Source organism: Musa acuminata, chromosome BXJ1-6 (genome assembly GCF_036884655.1).
Source record: "Musa acuminata AAA Group cultivar baxijiao chromosome BXJ1-6, Cavendish_Baxijiao_AAA, whole genome shotgun sequence".
NCBI lineage: Eukaryota > Viridiplantae > Streptophyta > Magnoliopsida > Zingiberales > Musaceae > Musa > Musa acuminata.
The window spans coordinates 765,607-784,563 of record NC_088332.1 but is presented as its reverse complement, the minus strand read 5'-3'; the positions used below and the strand labels follow the sequence as shown (position 1 = coordinate 784,563).

General features: G+C 42.2%; 1 protein-coding gene across 5 annotated transcripts in view; it reads right to left on the bottom strand.

Moving 5' to 3' along the window:
* LOC135675508 (protein ZINC INDUCED FACILITATOR 1-like) overlaps positions 1 to 18,957 on the bottom strand; it is a 46,497-nt gene that overhangs the window by 5,780 nt on the left and 21,760 nt on the right. For 3 of the 5 annotated variants that reach the window (XM_065185719.1, XM_065185714.1, XM_065185717.1), the window contains 5 exons: positions 17,629 to 17,714; positions 17,424 to 17,531; positions 16,409 to 16,453; positions 16,173 to 16,261; positions 13,159 to 13,202 (listed from right to left, as the gene is read on the bottom strand). In XM_065185719.1, coding sequence (XP_065041791.1) covers positions 13,159 to 13,202; positions 16,173 to 16,261; positions 16,409 to 16,453; positions 17,424 to 17,531; positions 17,629 to 17,714 — 372 coding nt within the window. Of the gene's footprint in view, positions 1 to 13,158; positions 13,203 to 14,838; positions 15,269 to 16,172; positions 16,262 to 16,408; positions 16,454 to 17,423; positions 17,532 to 17,628; positions 17,715 to 18,957 lie in introns of those variants that run through there. The other 2 variants (XM_065185715.1, XM_065185716.1) reach the window with 2 other exon arrangements.

Below are 18,957 nucleotides of genomic sequence, written 5' to 3'. Positions count from 1 at the left end.
CTAAAGATGGGTAATGGAGCAAAAGTTGCTGTATTAGCTGTTGGCGAGGTCGCTCTACATCTGCCTAGTGGAGCTTTTATTGCATTAGATGCATGTTATTTTGTTCCTTCTATTATCAAAAACATTATTTCCATTTCATGTTTAACAGTTAGTGGATATAAATTTGTTTTTGAGAACAATGGTTGTTCGATATTATTAGATGATAAGATCATCACGAAAGGAACATTGCATAATGGTTTATTTATGTTAGACACCACTCCACATATCATGAATGTAAATGTGTCTAAGAGGAAACGAGATGAGGTGAACAATGCATACCTGTGGCATTGTAGGCTAGGTCACATCCATGGAAGAAGGATTCAAAAGTTGCTAAATGATGGATATCTAGATCCATTCGACTATGTGTCATATGCAACTTGTGAGCCTTGCATTCGTGGAAAACTGACCAACTCTCCATTTAGTGGAACTGGAGAGAGAGCCACTGAGTTGTTGGAACTCATACATAGTGATGTATGTGGACCCATGTCAACTCATGCCATTGGAGGTTACTCCTACTTCATTACATTTACTGATGATTTCTCAAGGTATGGATATGTGTACTTAATGAAGTACAAGTCCGAGGCCTTTGAGAAATTCAGAGAGTATAAGAATGAGGTGGAGAACCAGACTGGAAAGAGTATCAAAACTCTTCGATCAGATCGAGGAGGTGAGTACTTAAGTACAGAGTTTACTCACTTCCTCAAGGACCATGGGATATTATCCCAATGGACACCTCCTTATACACCTCAGCTCAATGGTGTCTCTGAAAGGAGAAATCGTACATTATTAGATATGGTACGGTCCATGATGAGTTTCGCTGACCTACCCATCTCATTCTGGGGATATGCCCTAGAAACCGCAGCTTACCTTCTGAACAGAGTTCCAACTAAGTCGGTAGTGTCTACACCATATGAGATATGGAAAGGGAAGAAGCCTGATCTTAAAGTTGTTAAGATTTGGGGCTGTTCTGCCCATGTTAAAAGACACAACCCCGATAAGTTAGAATCAAGGACAGAGCGATGCAAATTTGTGGGATACCCCAAGGAAACTTGTGGGTATTATTTCTATCATCTCGAGGACCAAAAGGTCTTTGTAGCTAAGAGAGCAGTGTTCCTTGAGAAGGAACACATTCTTGGCGGAGACAGTGGGAGAATGATAGAGTTGAGCGAAGTTAGGGAACCAAGCTCAAGCACCACTCTACAGCCCGAGTCTGTTCAGGTACCTAATACACAAGTATCAACTTTACGCAGGTCTGATAGAGTATCCCATCCTCCTGAGAGATATGTGGGACATATTAGAGCAGAGGATGTAGAGGATATTGATCCTCAGACCTACGAGGAGGCTATTATGAGTATAGACTCCGGGAAGTGGAAAGAAGCCATGAATTCTGAGATGGATTCTATGTACTCCAATAAGGTTTGGAACCTAGTTGATGCACCCGAAGGTATTGTACCCATCGGTTGCAAGTGGATCTTTAAGAAAAAGATCGGAGTAGATGGAAAGGTAGAGACCTATAAAGCAAGGCTAGTGGCAAAAGGGTATCGTCAAAGACAAGGTGTTGACTACGACGAAACCTTCTCACCCGTAGCAATGCTAAAATCCATCAGAATTCTATTGGCTATTGCAGCACACTATGATTATGAGATCTGGCAGATGGATGTGAAAACCGCATTCCTCAACGGGAACCTGGAGGAGGAGGTGTATATGATGCAACCTGAGGGATTCGTGTCCAAGAACTGCCCAGATAAGGTGTGTAGGTTGCTTAGATCCATTTATGGACTAAAGCAAGCTTCCCGAAGTTGGAACATAAGATTTGATGAGGCAATCAGATCTTATGACTTCGTTAAGAACGAAGATGAGCCTTGTGTGTACAGAAAGGTAAGAGGGAGCGCTATCACCTTTTTGGTGTTATATGTGGATGACATCCTCATCATTGGGAATGACGTAGGAATGCTATCCACAGTAAAGACTTGGTTATCTAGACACTTCTCCATAAAGGACTTAGGGGAAGCATCTTATATCTTGGGGATTAGAATCTATAGAGATAGATCCAAGAGGATGCTTGGCTTGTCCCAGTCCAGGTACATAGTAACCATTGTCAAAAGGTTTGGCATGGAAAATTCCAAAGGGCAAACATGAATATGATACCTTATGCTTCAGCAATAGGGTCTATCATGTATGCCATGCTATGTACTAGGCCTGATATAGCGCATGCTCTGAGTGTCACGAGCAGGTATCAAGCGGATCCAGGCTTGGAGCACTGGAAAGCAGTAAAGTGTATCCTTAAGTACTTGAGAAGGACTAAGGATCTTTTACTAGTATATGGAGGCAATAGCCTTAAGGTTGAAGGCTACACTGACTCAAGTTTTCAGTCTGATGTCGATGATAGCAAGTCGAATTCAGGATATGTGTTTACCTTGAATGGAGGAGCAGTGTGCTGGAAGAGTTCCAAGCAAGATACCACTGCTGACTCGACCACAGAGGCGGAGTACATTGCTGCATCAGATGCAGCAAAGGAGGGAGTCTGGGTGAAGAAGTTCATCACAGATTTGGGAGTCGATACAGATAGCGACAAGTCGACTTCCTTATATTGCGACAACTATGGGGTGATTACTCAAATAAGGGAACCCGGGTCTTATCAGAAGTGTTCTGAGGAGGTTCCAGCTTATAAGAGAGATCGTGACCCGAGGAGATGTAGCAGTGGAAAGAGTTCCATCCGAAGATAACATTGCAGATCCACTGACAAAGCCGTTGTCTCAGATTGTCTTTGAGCGTCACAGGGGTCTGATGGGGATCAGACACATAGGTGATTGGCTTTAGGTCAAGTGGGAGATTGCTAGTCATAGGTGCCCAGCAAGCCAATCACGTGAGTGATGGCACGTGTGACTTGATACAGAATCTTTTTGCTTATTATATTATGGCGTATATCACTTTATAACTATTGCATAAATGCATATATATTGTGATGTCCTTGGATTTGTGCAATGGGAATCGGATCGTGATGAGATCACGATAATGAGATCGATTCACCTTTAAATACATATCCTAAATAATCCCGGTCATAGGTTACTCGAGAGGGACATCGTGATAACCGGATAGACTGGTGTGCTGTATACCCGTCCATATGATGGATGCAGCTGGTCTCATAGCTGCTCGTGTAGGGACACTAGGGATACAGTACAGGTGCTCATTGGAGAATGAGTTCACTGATTGATCCGCTTACGGAATGCTGGATGGTTGATGATGCCTTATTGTCAGACAGCGATTCCGTAGTCCTAGTGGTGTATCTGGTCCTTAGACTTGAGACACCAAGGATGTCCTGTATGAGTGCTCCACTCTTTGATACCAGACTTATAGGTTTGGCTGTTCCCAGATCTAGTACAGCTGGTCATTGGGAGTGGTAGTCGACCTTACGAGGGCTATTGAGTGTCAATAGAGGATCATCCACTCTCGGCGTCATGAGAGGAATATCCTATGTGTTCTTGCTCAGACAAATCCCTGGCCAGGGTCATTCGGGTTGAGAGAGAAAGAGTTCTCCGGGAGAATCCGATTAGAGCGAGACTCGAGTAGAAACCGTATGGGTCTGACAGCACCATGCTCGATATACGGTCTCTGGGATATTAGATGGATGAGGGACTATAGGTACATGGTAACTGAGGACAGACAGGTCCAATGGATTGGATTCCCCTGTATCGTCTGGGGACTACGGCGTAGTGGCCTAGTACTTCCGTAGTCGATGAGTCGAGTGAATTATTACAGAGATAATAATTCACTAAGTTAGAAGGAGTTCTGACAGGTATGACTCACGGCCAGCTCGATATTGGGCCTAGAGGGTCACACACATATGGTAGGCATTGCGATGAGTAGAGGTTCGGATATGAGATATCCGACGGAGCCCTTGTCTTATTGGATGCAGATCCAATACCCACTAGGGAAAGGACCCATTAGGGTTTTGACACGGGATCTCTATAAATAGGAGGGATTCACAGCCTCATAGGCTAGAGTCTTTGCTTGCCCTTCCTATTCTCCTCTCCCTCTCCACCTCAGAGTAGGCCTGGAGTTTTGAGGAGCGTCGTCGCAACCCTGCTGTGTGGATCACCGCTAGAGAGGAGGACGCTTGACCTCCTTCACCCTCTCCTAAGGATCTGCGAGGAAACAGGGATATACGATCTCCCTAGGTAACACAATCTTTATACGCAGTTTTGTGTTTTGCGGATTTTTGCGCACCAATCTTCGCACGACGACGAACATCTTTTTGGGAATCGGGGATTTTTGTTTTATTGTTCTTCCGCTGCGCATATGATGTCGCCCCCCAATGATTTCCCAACAGTGGTATCAGAGCCAGGTTGTTCGTGCGAATGATTGGTTTTTGAACTGCGTGTATTGTGTTTAGGAAGAAAATTGACGTCAAAATCGTTGACGCAAAAGCGAGGAAGGGCAGCAACAGTTGCTACCCTCGATCTGCATGCCTGCAGCCACCTGCAGCGGCAGCCGCAGTCGCAGCCAGGCAGCACAGCGCCGGCGCATGCGCAAGCGCTGTGCCTGCAGCAGCCGGCCGGCGGTCTGCTTGCAGCAGGCTTGCTGCTGGCGGGGCTGGCAACCGACGGGCAGAGGCGCCGCAGGGCAGCGGCGCCTGCCGCCGAAAGGAAGCGGCGCCTGCCGCCGCAGGGCAGCGACGCGCGACGCCTGCCGCCGCTGCTCCCGCGGGCGAAACCCCCCCCACAGGGGCGGCCGCCCGGCGGGACAGCACCGCCTGCGGAGGCAGCGGCGCCCGAAAGGGGAGCCCACCCGCAGCGGCATCGCCGCCAGCGGGCGTGCCGCCCGCAGGCGAGGGCAGCGCCCCGCCCCTCGCCGCACAGGCCGCCGCCGGCAGGGTGGCGGCGGCGGCAGCAGCGAAAAGGGGAAAGGGCATTAGGGTTTTCTGGGAAAAAGACAGTTTTGCCCCTCGGAATTTGAGAAATTCCAGTTTCTGTCTTTTGTCCAAATTACGAAAATACCCTTAGCAATTGAAAAATTCCCTACATGTCCCTGATTTCAGAAAAATATTAATTAATTAAAAGGTTTAGTTGATTATTATTTTTTATTATTATCTAGTAGTCCTACATGATGATGATTATTTATACATGTGATGTATGATGTGTGGACGGATGATCATGGACCGTGTGATGTGTGTACTTGTGATTATTATTATTGAGGTCTGCGAACCTCCATTATATTTCTCGTTTATTGTCGGGCCTGCGTGCCTATGATTAAGTTGTAATCACATGAGGAGGCGCAGCGGGAGCGTGGATGCGACAGCGGGACCCACGAGACGGACGATCGTGATGCATGGAGATGCATCAAGATGTCGACGAAACCGACGAGGACGAGATGGACGATCACAGGGCATGGAGATGCACCGTTGCACACATAGATCTTGATGTGAGTGATTAGGCCTACTGGCTCGGGCCTAATCATATTAGGTTGTGGTCCATGATCATCTGATGTGATTGCTTATACACATACTAGATAAGTATATATATTTGCATGCGATGTAGATATATATTAAATATGTATATGTGTGACATGTCATATTAGGAGACCAAATTATAGAAACATCTCTCGATAATATTAAGTCGGTAAACGTGAGGCAATTAGATTGACCCACGTGGCCTTCCATCGTTATGAGTAGGAACCGAATCCCGGTGTAGGTTGAGTTGGTCGAGTCCCTCGAGACTCACCTATATCGCGATTCGCTATCTTGCTTACGACATAGAGATGTCACCGGTGACCTGAGGACATGGTATGCTTGGTCGAGTCCCTCGAGGGTATATCATCAAATCAGACTCATCTTGTAACGAAGGTGTTGACTTAACCGAGCATCATGGTTGGTCGAGTCCCTCGAGGCCATGGTGATTCGGAGGCCGAACAGGACGGGAATCACAAGGAGTTGTGATCGGTAAGAGTTGTCTACCTTTTAGGCTTAGTGTGATTGGTCGAGTCCCTCGAGGTTACACTAAGACGCTGATTGGATCCTGATCCCCACTAGAAGTCTGCCGGAGACTTCCGTTTTACGTGCTGAGGGTGTCGCGTGACTCGATAGTAAAATAGTGGGAGTATATTAAGATAGAAGTCCATATCTTGATAGTTTATTTCTTGCAAAATTTGCATGTTATTCATTTTTGCTACATCTTTATTTTCAGAAAATGTCGCTTTCAAATCCCTTACGTGGCATACTTGATGTCAACCGCCTCACTGGTCCAAATTATACGGATTGGCTCCGTAACTTGAGAATTGTTCTCACAGCGGAGAAAATCGTGTACGTCCTTGATACAGTGATGCCTACGCCCGAAGAAGGGGCAAGCGAGGATGAGATCGCTCGCTACGTGAAGTACATTGATGACTCCACTCTTGCTCAGTGCTATATGTTGGGCTCTATGACTCCAGAGTTACAGAGACAACATGAAAAAGTGGATGCCAGATCCATTCTCCTACATGTCCGTAAATTGTTTGAGGAACAGGGAAGGACTCAACGATATGAGATATCCAAGAGCCTTTTCCGCGCTAGGATGACTGAGGGGACACCGGTTCAGAACCATGTCCTAAAGATGATTGAGTGGATAGAGAAACTCACAGGTCTAGGAATGGTCCTAGAGGATAACTTGTGTGTGGACATTGTGCTTCAGTCCCTACCAGATTCCTTTTCACAGTTCATAATGAATTTTAATATGAACAAGCTTGAGGTGACTCTCCCGGAGCTCCTCAATATGTTGAGGGAGGCAGAGAGTACTATTAAGAAAGAGAAGCCAGTTCTCTACACTGGTGAGACCAGAAAGAAAAGGAAAGCAGAAAGGTCCCTTAAGAAGGGAAAGGGCAAGGGCAAACAAGGTAAAGCAAAGGTTGCTAAGAAAGACCCAACAAAGGACAAAGGCCAGTGCTTCCACTGTGGTAAAGATGGGCACTGGAAGAGAAACTGCAAAGAGTACCTTGCAGAAAGGGCGAAACAAAAGCTTGATGAAGCTTCAGGTACATTCATGATCAGTCTCCATTTGTCAGACTCTTATGATAACACATGGGTATTAGATACTGGTAGTGCTTATCATATATGCAATTCGTTGCAGGTTCTGGCAAGGCCTAGGAGACTAGAGAGAGGCGAGATGGACCTAAAGATGGGTAATGGAGCAAAAGTTGCTGTATTAGCTGTTGGCGAGGTCGCTCTACATCTGCCTAGTGGAGCTTTTATTGCATTAGATGCATGTTATTTTGTTCCTTCTATTATCAAAAACATTATTTCCATTTCATGTTTAACAGTTAGTGGATATAAATTTGTTTTTGAGAACAATGGTTGTTCGATATTATTAGATGATAAGATCATCACGAAAGGAACATTGCATAATGGTTTATTTATGTTAGACACCACTCCACATATCATGAATGTAAATGTGTCTAAGAGGAAACGAGATGAGGTGAACAATGCATACCTGTGGCATTGTAGGCTAGGTCACATCCATGGAAGAAGGATTCAAAAGTTGCTAAATGATGGATATCTAGATCCATTCGACTATGTGTCATATGCAACTTGTGAGCCTTGCATTCGTGGAAAACTGACCAACTCTCCATTTAGTGGAACTGGAGAGAGAGCCACTGAGTTGTTGGAACTCATACATAGTGATGTATGTGGACCCATGTCAACTCATGCCATTGGAGGTTACTCCTACTTCATTACATTTACTGATGATTTCTCAAGGTATGGATATGTGTACTTAATGAAGTACAAGTCCGAGGCCTTTGAGAAATTCAGAGAGTATAAGAATGAGGTGGAGAACCAGACTGGAAAGAGTATCAAAACTCTTCGATCAGATCGAGGAGGTGAGTACTTAAGTACAGAGTTTACTCACTTCCTCAAGGACCATGGGATATTATCCCAATGGACACCTCCTTATACACCTCAGCTCAATGGTGTCTCTGAAAGGAGAAATCGTACATTATTAGATATGGTACGGTCCATGATGAGTTTCGCTGACCTACCCATCTCATTCTGGGGATATGCCCTAGAAACCGCAGCTTACCTTCTGAACAGAGTTCCAACTAAGTCGGTAGTGTCTACACCATATGAGATATGGAAAGGGAAGAAGCCTGATCTTAAAGTTGTTAAGATTTGGGGCTGTTCTGCCCATGTTAAAAGACACAACCCCGATAAGTTAGAATCAAGGACAGAGCGATGCAAATTTGTGGGATACCCCAAGGAAACTTGTGGGTATTATTTCTATCATCTCGAGGACCAAAAGGTCTTTGTAGCTAAGAGAGCAGTGTTCCTTGAGAAGGAACACATTCTTGGCGGAGACAGTGGGAGAATGATAGAGTTGAGCGAAGTTAGGGAACCAAGCTCAAGCACCACTCTACAGCCCGAGTCTGTTCAGGTACCTAATACACAAGTATCAACTTTACGCAGGTCTGATAGAGTATCCCATCCTCCTGAGAGATATGTGGGACATATTAGAGCAGAGGATGTAGAGGATATTGATCCTCAGACCTACGAGGAGGCTATTATGAGTATAGACTCCGGGAAGTGGAAAGAAGCCATGAATTCTGAGATGGATTCTATGTACTCCAATAAGGTTTGGAACCTAGTTGATGCACCCGAAGGTATTGTACCCATCGGTTGCAAGTGGATCTTTAAGAAAAAGATCGGAGTAGATGGAAAGGTAGAGACCTATAAAGCAAGGCTAGTGGCAAAAGGGTATCGTCAAAGACAAGGTGTTGACTACGACGAAACCTTCTCACCCGTAGCAATGCTAAAATCCATCAGAATTCTATTGGCTATTGCAGCACACTATGATTATGAGATCTGGCAGATGGATGTGAAAACCGCATTCCTCAACGGGAACCTGGAGGAGGAGGTGTATATGATGCAACCTGAGGGATTCGTGTCCAAGAACTGCCCAGATAAGGTGTGTAGGTTGCTTAGATCCATTTATGGACTAAAGCAAGCTTCCCGAAGTTGGAACATAAGATTTGATGAGGCAATCAGATCTTATGACTTCGTTAAGAACGAAGATGAGCCTTGTGTGTACAGAAAGGTAAGAGGGAGCGCTATCACCTTTTTGGTGTTATATGTGGATGACATCCTCATCATTGGGAATGACGTAGGAATGCTATCCACAGTAAAGACTTGGTTATCTAGACACTTCTCCATAAAGGACTTAGGGGAAGCATCTTATATCTTGGGGATTAGAATCTATAGAGATAGATCCAAGAGGATGCTTGGCTTGTCCCAGTCCAGGTACATAGTAACCATTGTCAAAAGGTTTGGCATGGAAAATTCCAAAGGGCAAACATGAATATGATACCTTATGCTTCAGCAATAGGGTCTATCATGTATGCCATGCTATGTACTAGGCCTGATATAGCGCATGCTCTGAGTGTCACGAGCAGGTATCAAGCGGATCCAGGCTTGGAGCACTGGAAAGCAGTAAAGTGTATCCTTAAGTACTTGAGAAGGACTAAGGATCTTTTACTAGTATATGGAGGCAATAGCCTTAAGGTTGAAGGCTACACTGACTCAAGTTTTCAGTCTGATGTCGATGATAGCAAGTCGAATTCAGGATATGTGTTTACCTTGAATGGAGGAGCAGTGTGCTGGAAGAGTTCCAAGCAAGATACCACTGCTGACTCGACCACAGAGGCGGAGTACATTGCTGCATCAGATGCAGCAAAGGAGGGAGTCTGGGTGAAGAAGTTCATCACAGATTTGGGAGTCGATACAGATAGCGACAAGTCGACTTCCTTATATTGCGACAACTATGGGGTGATTACTCAAATAAGGGAACCCGGGTCTTATCAGAAGTGTTCTGAGGAGGTTCCAGCTTATAAGAGAGATCGTGACCCGAGGAGATGTAGCAGTGGAAAGAGTTCCATCCGAAGATAACATTGCAGATCCACTGACAAAGCCGTTGTCTCAGATTGTCTTTGAGCGTCACAGGGGTCTGATGGGGATCAGACACATAGGTGATTGGCTTTAGGTCAAGTGGGAGATTGCTAGTCATAGGTGCCCAGCAAGCCAATCACGTGAGTGATGGCACGTGTGACTTGATACAGAATCTTTTTGCTTATTATATTATGGCGTATATCACTTTATAACTATTGCATAAATGCATATATATTGTGATGTCCTTGGATTTGTGCAATGGGAATCGGATCGTGATGAGATCACGATAATGAGATCGATTCACCTTTAAATACATATCCTAAATAATCCCGGTCATAGGTTACTCGAGAGGGACATCGTGATAACCGGATAGACTGGTGTGCTGTATACCCGTCCATATGATGGATACAGCTGGTCTCATAGCTGCTCGTGTAGGGACACTAGGGATACAGTACAGGTGCTCATTGGAGAATGAGTTCACTGATTGATCCGCTTACGGAATGCTGGATGGTTGATGATGCCTTATTGTCAGACAGCGATTCCGTAGTCCTAGTGGTGTATCTGGTCCTTAGACTTGAGACACCAAGGATGTCCTGTATGAGTGCTCCACTCTTTGATACCAGACTTATAGGTTTGGCTGTTCCCAGATCTAGTACAGCTGGTCATTGGGAGTGGTAGTCGACCTTACGAGGGCTATTGAGTGTCAATAGAGGATCATCCACTCTCGGCGTCATGAGAGGAATATCCTATGTGTTCTTGCTCAGACAAATCCCTGGCCAGGGTCATTCGGGTTGAGAGAGAAAGAGTTCTCCGGGAGAATCCGATTAGAGCGAGACTCGAGTAGAAACCGTATGGGTCTGACAGCACCATGCTCGATATACGGTCTCTGGGATATTAGATGGATGAGGGACTATAGGTACATGGTAACTGAGGACAGACAGGTCCAATGGATTGGATTCCCCTGTATCGTCTGGGGACTACGGCGTAGTGGCCTAGTACTTCCGTAGTCGATGAGTCGAGTGAATTATTACAGAGATAATAATTCACTAAGTTAGAAGGAGTTCTGACAGGTATGACTCACGGCCAGCTCGATATTGGGCCTAGAGGGTCACACACATATGGTAGGCATTGCGATGAGTAGAGGTTCGGATATGAGATATCCGACGGAGCCCTTGTCTTATTGGATGCAGATCCAATACCCACTAGGGAAAGGACCCATTAGGGTTTTGACACGGGATCTCTATAAATAGGAGGGATTCACAGCCTCATAGGCTAGAGTCTTTGCTTGCCCTTCCTATTCTCCTCTCCCTCTCCACCTCAGAGTAGGCCTGGAGTTTTGAGGAGCGTCGTCGCAACCCTGCTGTGTGGATCACCGCTAGAGAGGAGGACGCTTGACCTCCTTCACCCTCTCCTAAGGATCTGCGAGGAAACAGGGATATACGATCTCCCTAGGTAACACAATCTTTATACGCAGTTTTGTGTTTTGCGGATTTTTGCGCACCAATCTTCGCACGACGACGAACATCTTTTTGGGAATCGGGGATTTTTGTTTTATTGTTCTTCCGCTGCGCATATGATGTCGCCCCCCAATGATTTCCCAACACAAAAAAGGAAGGGAAGGTTCTGTAACACTGTAGTGGCTTCTTTGTTAGGAACGGTCAGCACTAAGAGGAGAGGGGGGGAGGGGGGTGAATTAGTACAGCAGTAAAATCACGTTGGTTTCTGAAAATTCTTTTGTACGTTGAAAACCGATTCCAGAAATATGCTTAGATTGAAAGCGTATGGAAGAACGTAGCAAATAATGAGAAGGCAATTTGCAGTTTAAAGTAAAGACAAACCAGATTTTTTTAGTGGTTCGGTCGTCATGACATATATCCACTTCACCGATTCCTCTTCCGTCGAGGCCATCGACATCTACTATCGGTCTTCCTTCAATAGGCGAAGACCAACCATTTTTTACAACTCGATTCTCCTTTTACCGGGTTTAGGAGATAACCCTTACACCCCCACTTACTCCTCTCTCACACTATTCTAACACTTCAAACTTTTGAGTGGAGTTCACACAAGATTGCAACAGCGTTTCTTTCTATTTTTACTCTCAAGTCTTGTGTCTCTTAACCAAGGATGAGAGGGGTATTTATAGGCCTCAAGTTGATTCAAACTTAGAGCCTAAAAACATCTCATCCCGGGTTTCCTAGGTTCGGACGGTACCACCGCCAGTGTCAGTCTGACACTAACACTACATTGGGCAGTACCACCGCCCAATCTGGCAATACTACCACCTGGCACTGGGCCACTGGGCGGTACCACCACTCAGACTAGCGATACCACCGCCTGACACAGTCTCGAAGATTATGTCATGACAGTGTCACTTCTTGGGTCACTGTTTGGGCCTTTTATTGGGCCCAACATAATCCTTACATGAGCCCAGCCCCTAATTGGGTTGACCCAAATCCAATCTCAATTACGTGCTAACTACGAATTCTAAGATATTTCCTAAGCTAAACAAATCCGTAAGTCTAGTTTCTTCCAGCGATCTTCCGGCGAACTTCCGATGATCTCTCGACAATGTTCCAGCGGACTCCCGGCAAGCTCCTGGACTTCATGACAATCTTCTTGGTGAGTTTCGACGAGCTTCTTTGTCAAGCTCCGAGACTTCTCGGCTGGTTCCTGCAGAACTTTCGACGAACGTCCGGACTTCTGACGAACTCTCAAACTCCCAACGAAATCACGTTCTTGACTCCGGGACTTCATTTTGCTTTATGTCTTGCTATCGTAGTTAATCCTACACATGAACACACTTCGATCTAGACAATTATTACTAAGCTTGAATCATGCTGTCCGGTATATCATTGGTCCATCGACGCTTCGTCCGATTCTTCGGCGCATCTTCCTCTCTAGCGGCCTATTGCCCAATCGACCAGTTGACTCCGTAACTCCGATATCCTTGGCGCAATATTTGCTCTTTTTGGCCTGATGCCCGAATCCATGGCCCGAAGCTTTCTGTCGATACATCGACCGACCCTCCGACCCGACATCCAATCTTCTGACATGTTTCACCGGCCCAACATGATTCTTCCTGCTTTAATTGTCTCATTCTGATCGAAGCATCTTGCGTCACTAAAAACGCAGATCAAATCATAAACACTTATTAATTGGTTTCATCATCAACATACGACATTCAACATTCTTAGCTACTTTATAATGCTTACCTGGAAGGAAGGAAGCATGTTGGCGCTTTTGTGCCCAAGAAAATCTGCAATCATGGTATAGCTGATATAAGTAAAGAACATAGGAACAAATGTAACTCAATCATAGCAGGATATAGCCATCATACAGAAAGGAAGTCCTCTTTCCAGCAAACAGTGAGGATCTCACTTAGAGAATGAGCCAAAAAAACAAAAGAGAAAACACAAGTTTAGGCTTAAATTGAATGTTATACGAGCACATATCTATTTTGGTAGGATCAAAGACAAATTGACCACCAGTTATACATGCCAAGGATTTTGATATCAGTTCATACCGAATACCAACCCACTGCTTGACCCCACAGCCTGTTGGTACTGTAGGGTATACAGTGTGGTATACCATTTGACAATAATACAAATTTTTTTTTCATAGATCAGGATAATTGTGATACAGGTAGTACACACTGCATACCAGTAAGGGGTGTAAAGTATAAATACTGGTCATTACAGTTGACAATGTTTGGTATTTGAAAAAGGATCGCCATCTCGTGCTGACCAGAAGTGCCAGTCTGGGCTGCCATTCGTGGCCCACACCAGTATGTACCAGTGGGTACCAGCGTACTTACGTTGGTACATACCGATTTTCAGAAAATTAGATAGAAAATGGTCAAAAAATTACTGAAAATAAAAAAAACCCTTAAACCATAATCTAATGCAATTTCAATTCAATTTCAGCAAAAATAAAGTGCAAATGAGTCATAAATGGTTAGTAATTATAGTTTTTAAAAATGAGATAGCAATTTTATCTGTTTTGGATTGTTGAGGAGTAATTTTGTCATGTGATCCTCTGTTGCTTCCATTGATCTTTAACAACCAAGGGAAAGAGGCTAAACCAAGGGTCCAATAGTCAATTTGACTGTTGGACCCAAATGATTTGACACAACCTGCCCGGTGCGGTCAGAATCTAACCGATCAGTCAAGTTTTTATTGTTTCGCCCGGGCATACCGGGTGGTACACCCTTGTCTGATGCCGCCTTGATTTCAATTCTTAGACACATAATTGACAAGTTTTTCTTTAATGACAAGGCACTAAACAAACCATGCTTTTGAGTTATCTCATTAATTAAAAATCTATAATCTTGGTCACAAAAACATGGAATCTTCTACTAACTTATACATCTTGGTTACAATCCATAATACACACAGATCAAACAAATTTAAAAAGTTTAATAGGAATACTGTATGACAATACTGCTTGATATGGGCAGTATACAACAGAACGTAGGACTGTTTGTAGACCAAACTGCACCATTACGTTGTACAATGGACCAGATTTCCCATAAGATGCTATTTCAGACTGAAACCTAAATGGTTTCCACTGATTTGGGCCAAACTAGCCATACAATTGACTGATCCCTTAAGGAAATGGTTTAGGCCAGGTATTACATACATCAACCCTCAATCCTCATGAGCCTTCTTTCCCCTCTAGCTCAACAAAGCAACGGTGATCAAGAAGGATATAGAATTAGGTTGGGAGTTGGTACAATCTTTTTTTTTTTGGGGGTGTGTGTTTGTTCTTCTCTGTCTAATTATTTTCCCCTAATCGGGACCAATGTATATTGGCCAATACAACTTAGTATATTTTTGACAGGGAACTGGTTCAGGTACTGGTGTCAATACTCAGTTTCTTTAATATTGTCCTCAGAGAGAAACTAAGTTATAATTACTTATTTCTAGGATGTCCAGCTAAAATCCTAGTTTTTATAGTAAAGGATCAGCATACATGAAATCAAATCAGCAGATTTTGTCTAGGAATCATGAAAGTAAGCTAACATTTTCACTCCTGCTGTTCTCCTCTTCCCTCTTCCTCTTCTTCTTTTCCTTCTGTTTTTCACTCCTTTGTCCTCTTACTCCTCCCTCTTCAATCTTCTTCACCTTCTTTCTACCTCCCTCCCTCAGCACTCGATACCATGATGTGTTCTGTCAAACTGTGCGTCGGTATACTGGAACTGAGCGGACTTGTGCTGTCTTCTTTCTACCCCCCTCCCTCAGCACTCAGATACCTTGACGTGTTCTGTCATACTGTGTGTCAATATATTGGAACTGAGCAGACACGTGCTGGTCCATGGTGAAACTGCATTCCTCGGTATAGAGAGAATTAAGTTACGATAGACTAAGAAGTATAGACCACTTGAACACTTTAATAGGAAACCAAGGAAAGCACCATGGGGCACCATTGAGCATGATCAGTATGTCAATTTCAAGGAACAAATGTCAATTTTTCCAATGAAGTCTTACATATCCTTCTTGTGATCATACATAGATCCAGATCAATGGCTAGGATATTAGCTTATATGCATCAGGATAAATTTTCTTTGCTAATGTTATTCATATCATCCATATTATTTTGAATAGATAAATTGGCAAAAAAAGAAGGGCAGAAATAATGTTTCTGGAGAATTTTAAATAGATCAGAATCATCAGATCATACTTATGAGTGTCGATTTCCCATCCAAGTTCTCTACCAATATTTTTTTAATGCAGTTTCAGGCCACAAATGTCTGAGTTTATCATATGTCTATGTAGGTCTGTGTAGTGAGAAGGTGATTTAATCATTAATCTATAAATTATTCTGAGGAACCAATTTATATGGTGAATAACTATAAAATGAAACTTTGGAGAGGACAACTTTACAGATCTTTGCTTATCAAACTGTGAAATATTAAGAAAGATCAAAAGTTCTCGCTCTTAGTTGGATTCATGTATCAAAAGTTTCAAGACATCTTCCACTTACATTTCTTAGTTATTATATTGATTTGTTGATTTAAAGATATCAATTTTAAGGATTTCAGCCACCAGGAGATAATTTATCAAACCTAATGTGGTCAAGTTCTTCATTTTGATGTTTTACAACATTGGTAATAAGCTAAAAGGCACTCTACAAAAAGATCACTGGAACAATATTTAAAACTGTTTCATCTGAGCCATGGACTCATAAGACATCATGTAGCTCTGACAAGGTAATGAGTAATACTTACATAGCACCACCAGCTGCTGGAGCAATTGCTTTAAAAATGGACATTGTAGTCACAGCTATGCCATTTGCAGCTCCTCTTTGATCTTGAGCCTGAAGTTTATGTACTAATGTGAGATAATTGTTTAACATTTAAATAGGTGCTTCAGTGCCATGATGAATTGGTTTGGAATACTAGGAAACAACACAAATTTTGAAACCATAAATAAGAGAATTAAAGTGCAGATTAATGAACATTACCACAGCAATGTTTTGCAAAATGAACAATCCAGTGACGATAGTTACCTGATCATATAAGAAATTGATAAAAAGCATAAGAAACAATTAGATTGATCTAGTAAACAAATAAAATTTAAGAAATTAGTGAATCAAATATAAAAGGTCATTTGATAAAATCAATCTATCCACAAAGACAAGAATTAATTTATGTGATCTTTTATCCTCAAAATTCATAGTATTATGATTAATTATTCTATCATAAATTCTTTTAGCATATGCAGTATTTTTTGTAAACCCTTATCTACAGTAATGTCTATGTTTTCTGCCCATGTACTTGATTCTTAAATTTAACTCAAATCTTTGCGTACCCACACTATTTTCCATAAACAAGTTATGCTAATATCATTTCAAATATTGTATTTCTTAATTTAATTTTCTTTCAAACGAGTTTATATGATCCAACAAGAACTTGCTAGTTTAAGTCTACAATCTTGGACTGGCATCTTTATGTGCACCATTGCATAGTATGAAAACTCTCTTGATTTTGATTACCAGACTGAATGCTAATGCAATAGGCACCAACCGGGGCAATGTCCCAACCTAGTTCTTTTTTCCCCCAAAATACCGATCAGACTGGTATGTACCGATTTGTAATTTTTTGGTCGAACCAGATACTGACATGGAAATGCTAGCTCGATGCTAGTGCATATACTGTTCATTTTCTATTGTTGATAATTTTAATCAATGATACCAGGTGGTACATTTTAATATACTGCCCATGCATAGCAGTTCCTTAGCAATCCCATAAGTCACTAAAACCAATATCAGAGTGGTAGTTGAATACTAGGTTTTAACACAGTGCATTATGAAGGATCCTGATTTTGATAATTAAAGATCAATATCTCCACAAATATAGGCCATAAAATTTTGCAATCACTTAGTTTTCAATTTTAAAATGTGATGGATGGTTTGAAACATTTTTTGTCAGTGTCAAAAACTAGAAAATCTATAATTGCTCAGCTTGGGCTATACTCACAGAAAAAGTATTCTTCAGCAAGGATGCCAAATTCACTATCAACATGAGAGGAAGCCCTGACATCTTTGCCATAAATGGATAAGCAACAAGCAAAGGTATAGATAAAATCTGCATATTACAAAACATAATGGATCAAAAGAGGCTGAAAGCCAAATACACCAACATTTTTATCAATGAATGAAAAGTGATGATAAATAGTCCTTACTGCAGCAAGTCGCAATGAGTTGATGGGTCCTACAAGTTTCTCAAGTGGAGGGTAAAGAAGTGTTTGGAATACTAGAAGACCCAACCCTAGGAAAGTTCACAAATTTGCAGATATTATTCTAAAAATTTTTGGCAGAGGAAAATTTATGAAAAGATGCAACAGTCATTATGCAATAAATCTTTAAACACAATTTTATTTCAACAAGAAGGCAGCATGTTAAGATACTACGTCTGAAGAAAAATCTACTAGTTGTCGTAAGATGCTATCTAGAGAAATAAGAACAAATGAAATCACAATCATATATGTGGTAAATTTAATGTTTAGGAGCTCCAACCAAGAATATTACGTAAGACTTTGTGGACTTCAAGACCACTTCAATTAAATCCTGGGAATATCATATGAGTTGTCTAGCTCTGATCATATATTTGAGAAACTATCTGACTGTGGAATATCATTGTATGGCACATAGAAAGGCCATAGATTTTTGCTAAAAGATGATAAGGCTGTAGCTAATTAAATCTTGAAGAAAGTGGCTAAGAGCTGTAGAGTTACTAATTTACTTTCCAGGTGTCCAAAACATGGGCCCTGATATCTCCTTGGCTCTTTTGTTCCTTTGTGATAAAACTTGCTCCCGTAGGAAAAAGGTGTCATTTTTCTCTTAGACTTGTTTGCATGTCTAGGAAAAGATCTGAAACTGAAAATACTCCTATTTGTATATGTTATAATCGTAACAGAATAAACAAATTTTCCTATAGTTCTTGTAGGTCTTTAGGAAATATCTACCTTCCCTAGGCTCATTTTAATTAGGAATTAACATCAACTAGAAAGGATTGACATTAGCATTCGATTAAACTCCATCACTGATTTAGCGAAAATTGGGATGATAATGTTCTTCATATAAATACCTAACCATACTTGACGTGAAAATATAATAGGTTATATCCTTTGCCTTCTCAATATACAAGAAGTCATCTGACTCCTAATAAATAATCTTTCAAAACTAGCAGAAGATCCTACAGAGAGAACATGGTAGAGAAGAAAGGAACAGCTCTTAAAAAGATCAGCATTTAGTAAAATCTTAAGTAGAAATTTTATAACTTGTTAACAAATGACCATGATTTTCTAATTATGAATTCATTTGTGAAAGACTTATTAATAGAAAGTATGTTGATTAAGTGAAATATGTATCTAGTACCACTCCCCTAATGTCCTCTCCAACCCCCTCTCTCCTCTTTCTTCCCTGCCTCCACCCATCCCACCCCGCCCACCTGATCCAAGCTGCAAATGATATTCTATATAAAAGAATATTTTATACTCTTACAAATTACA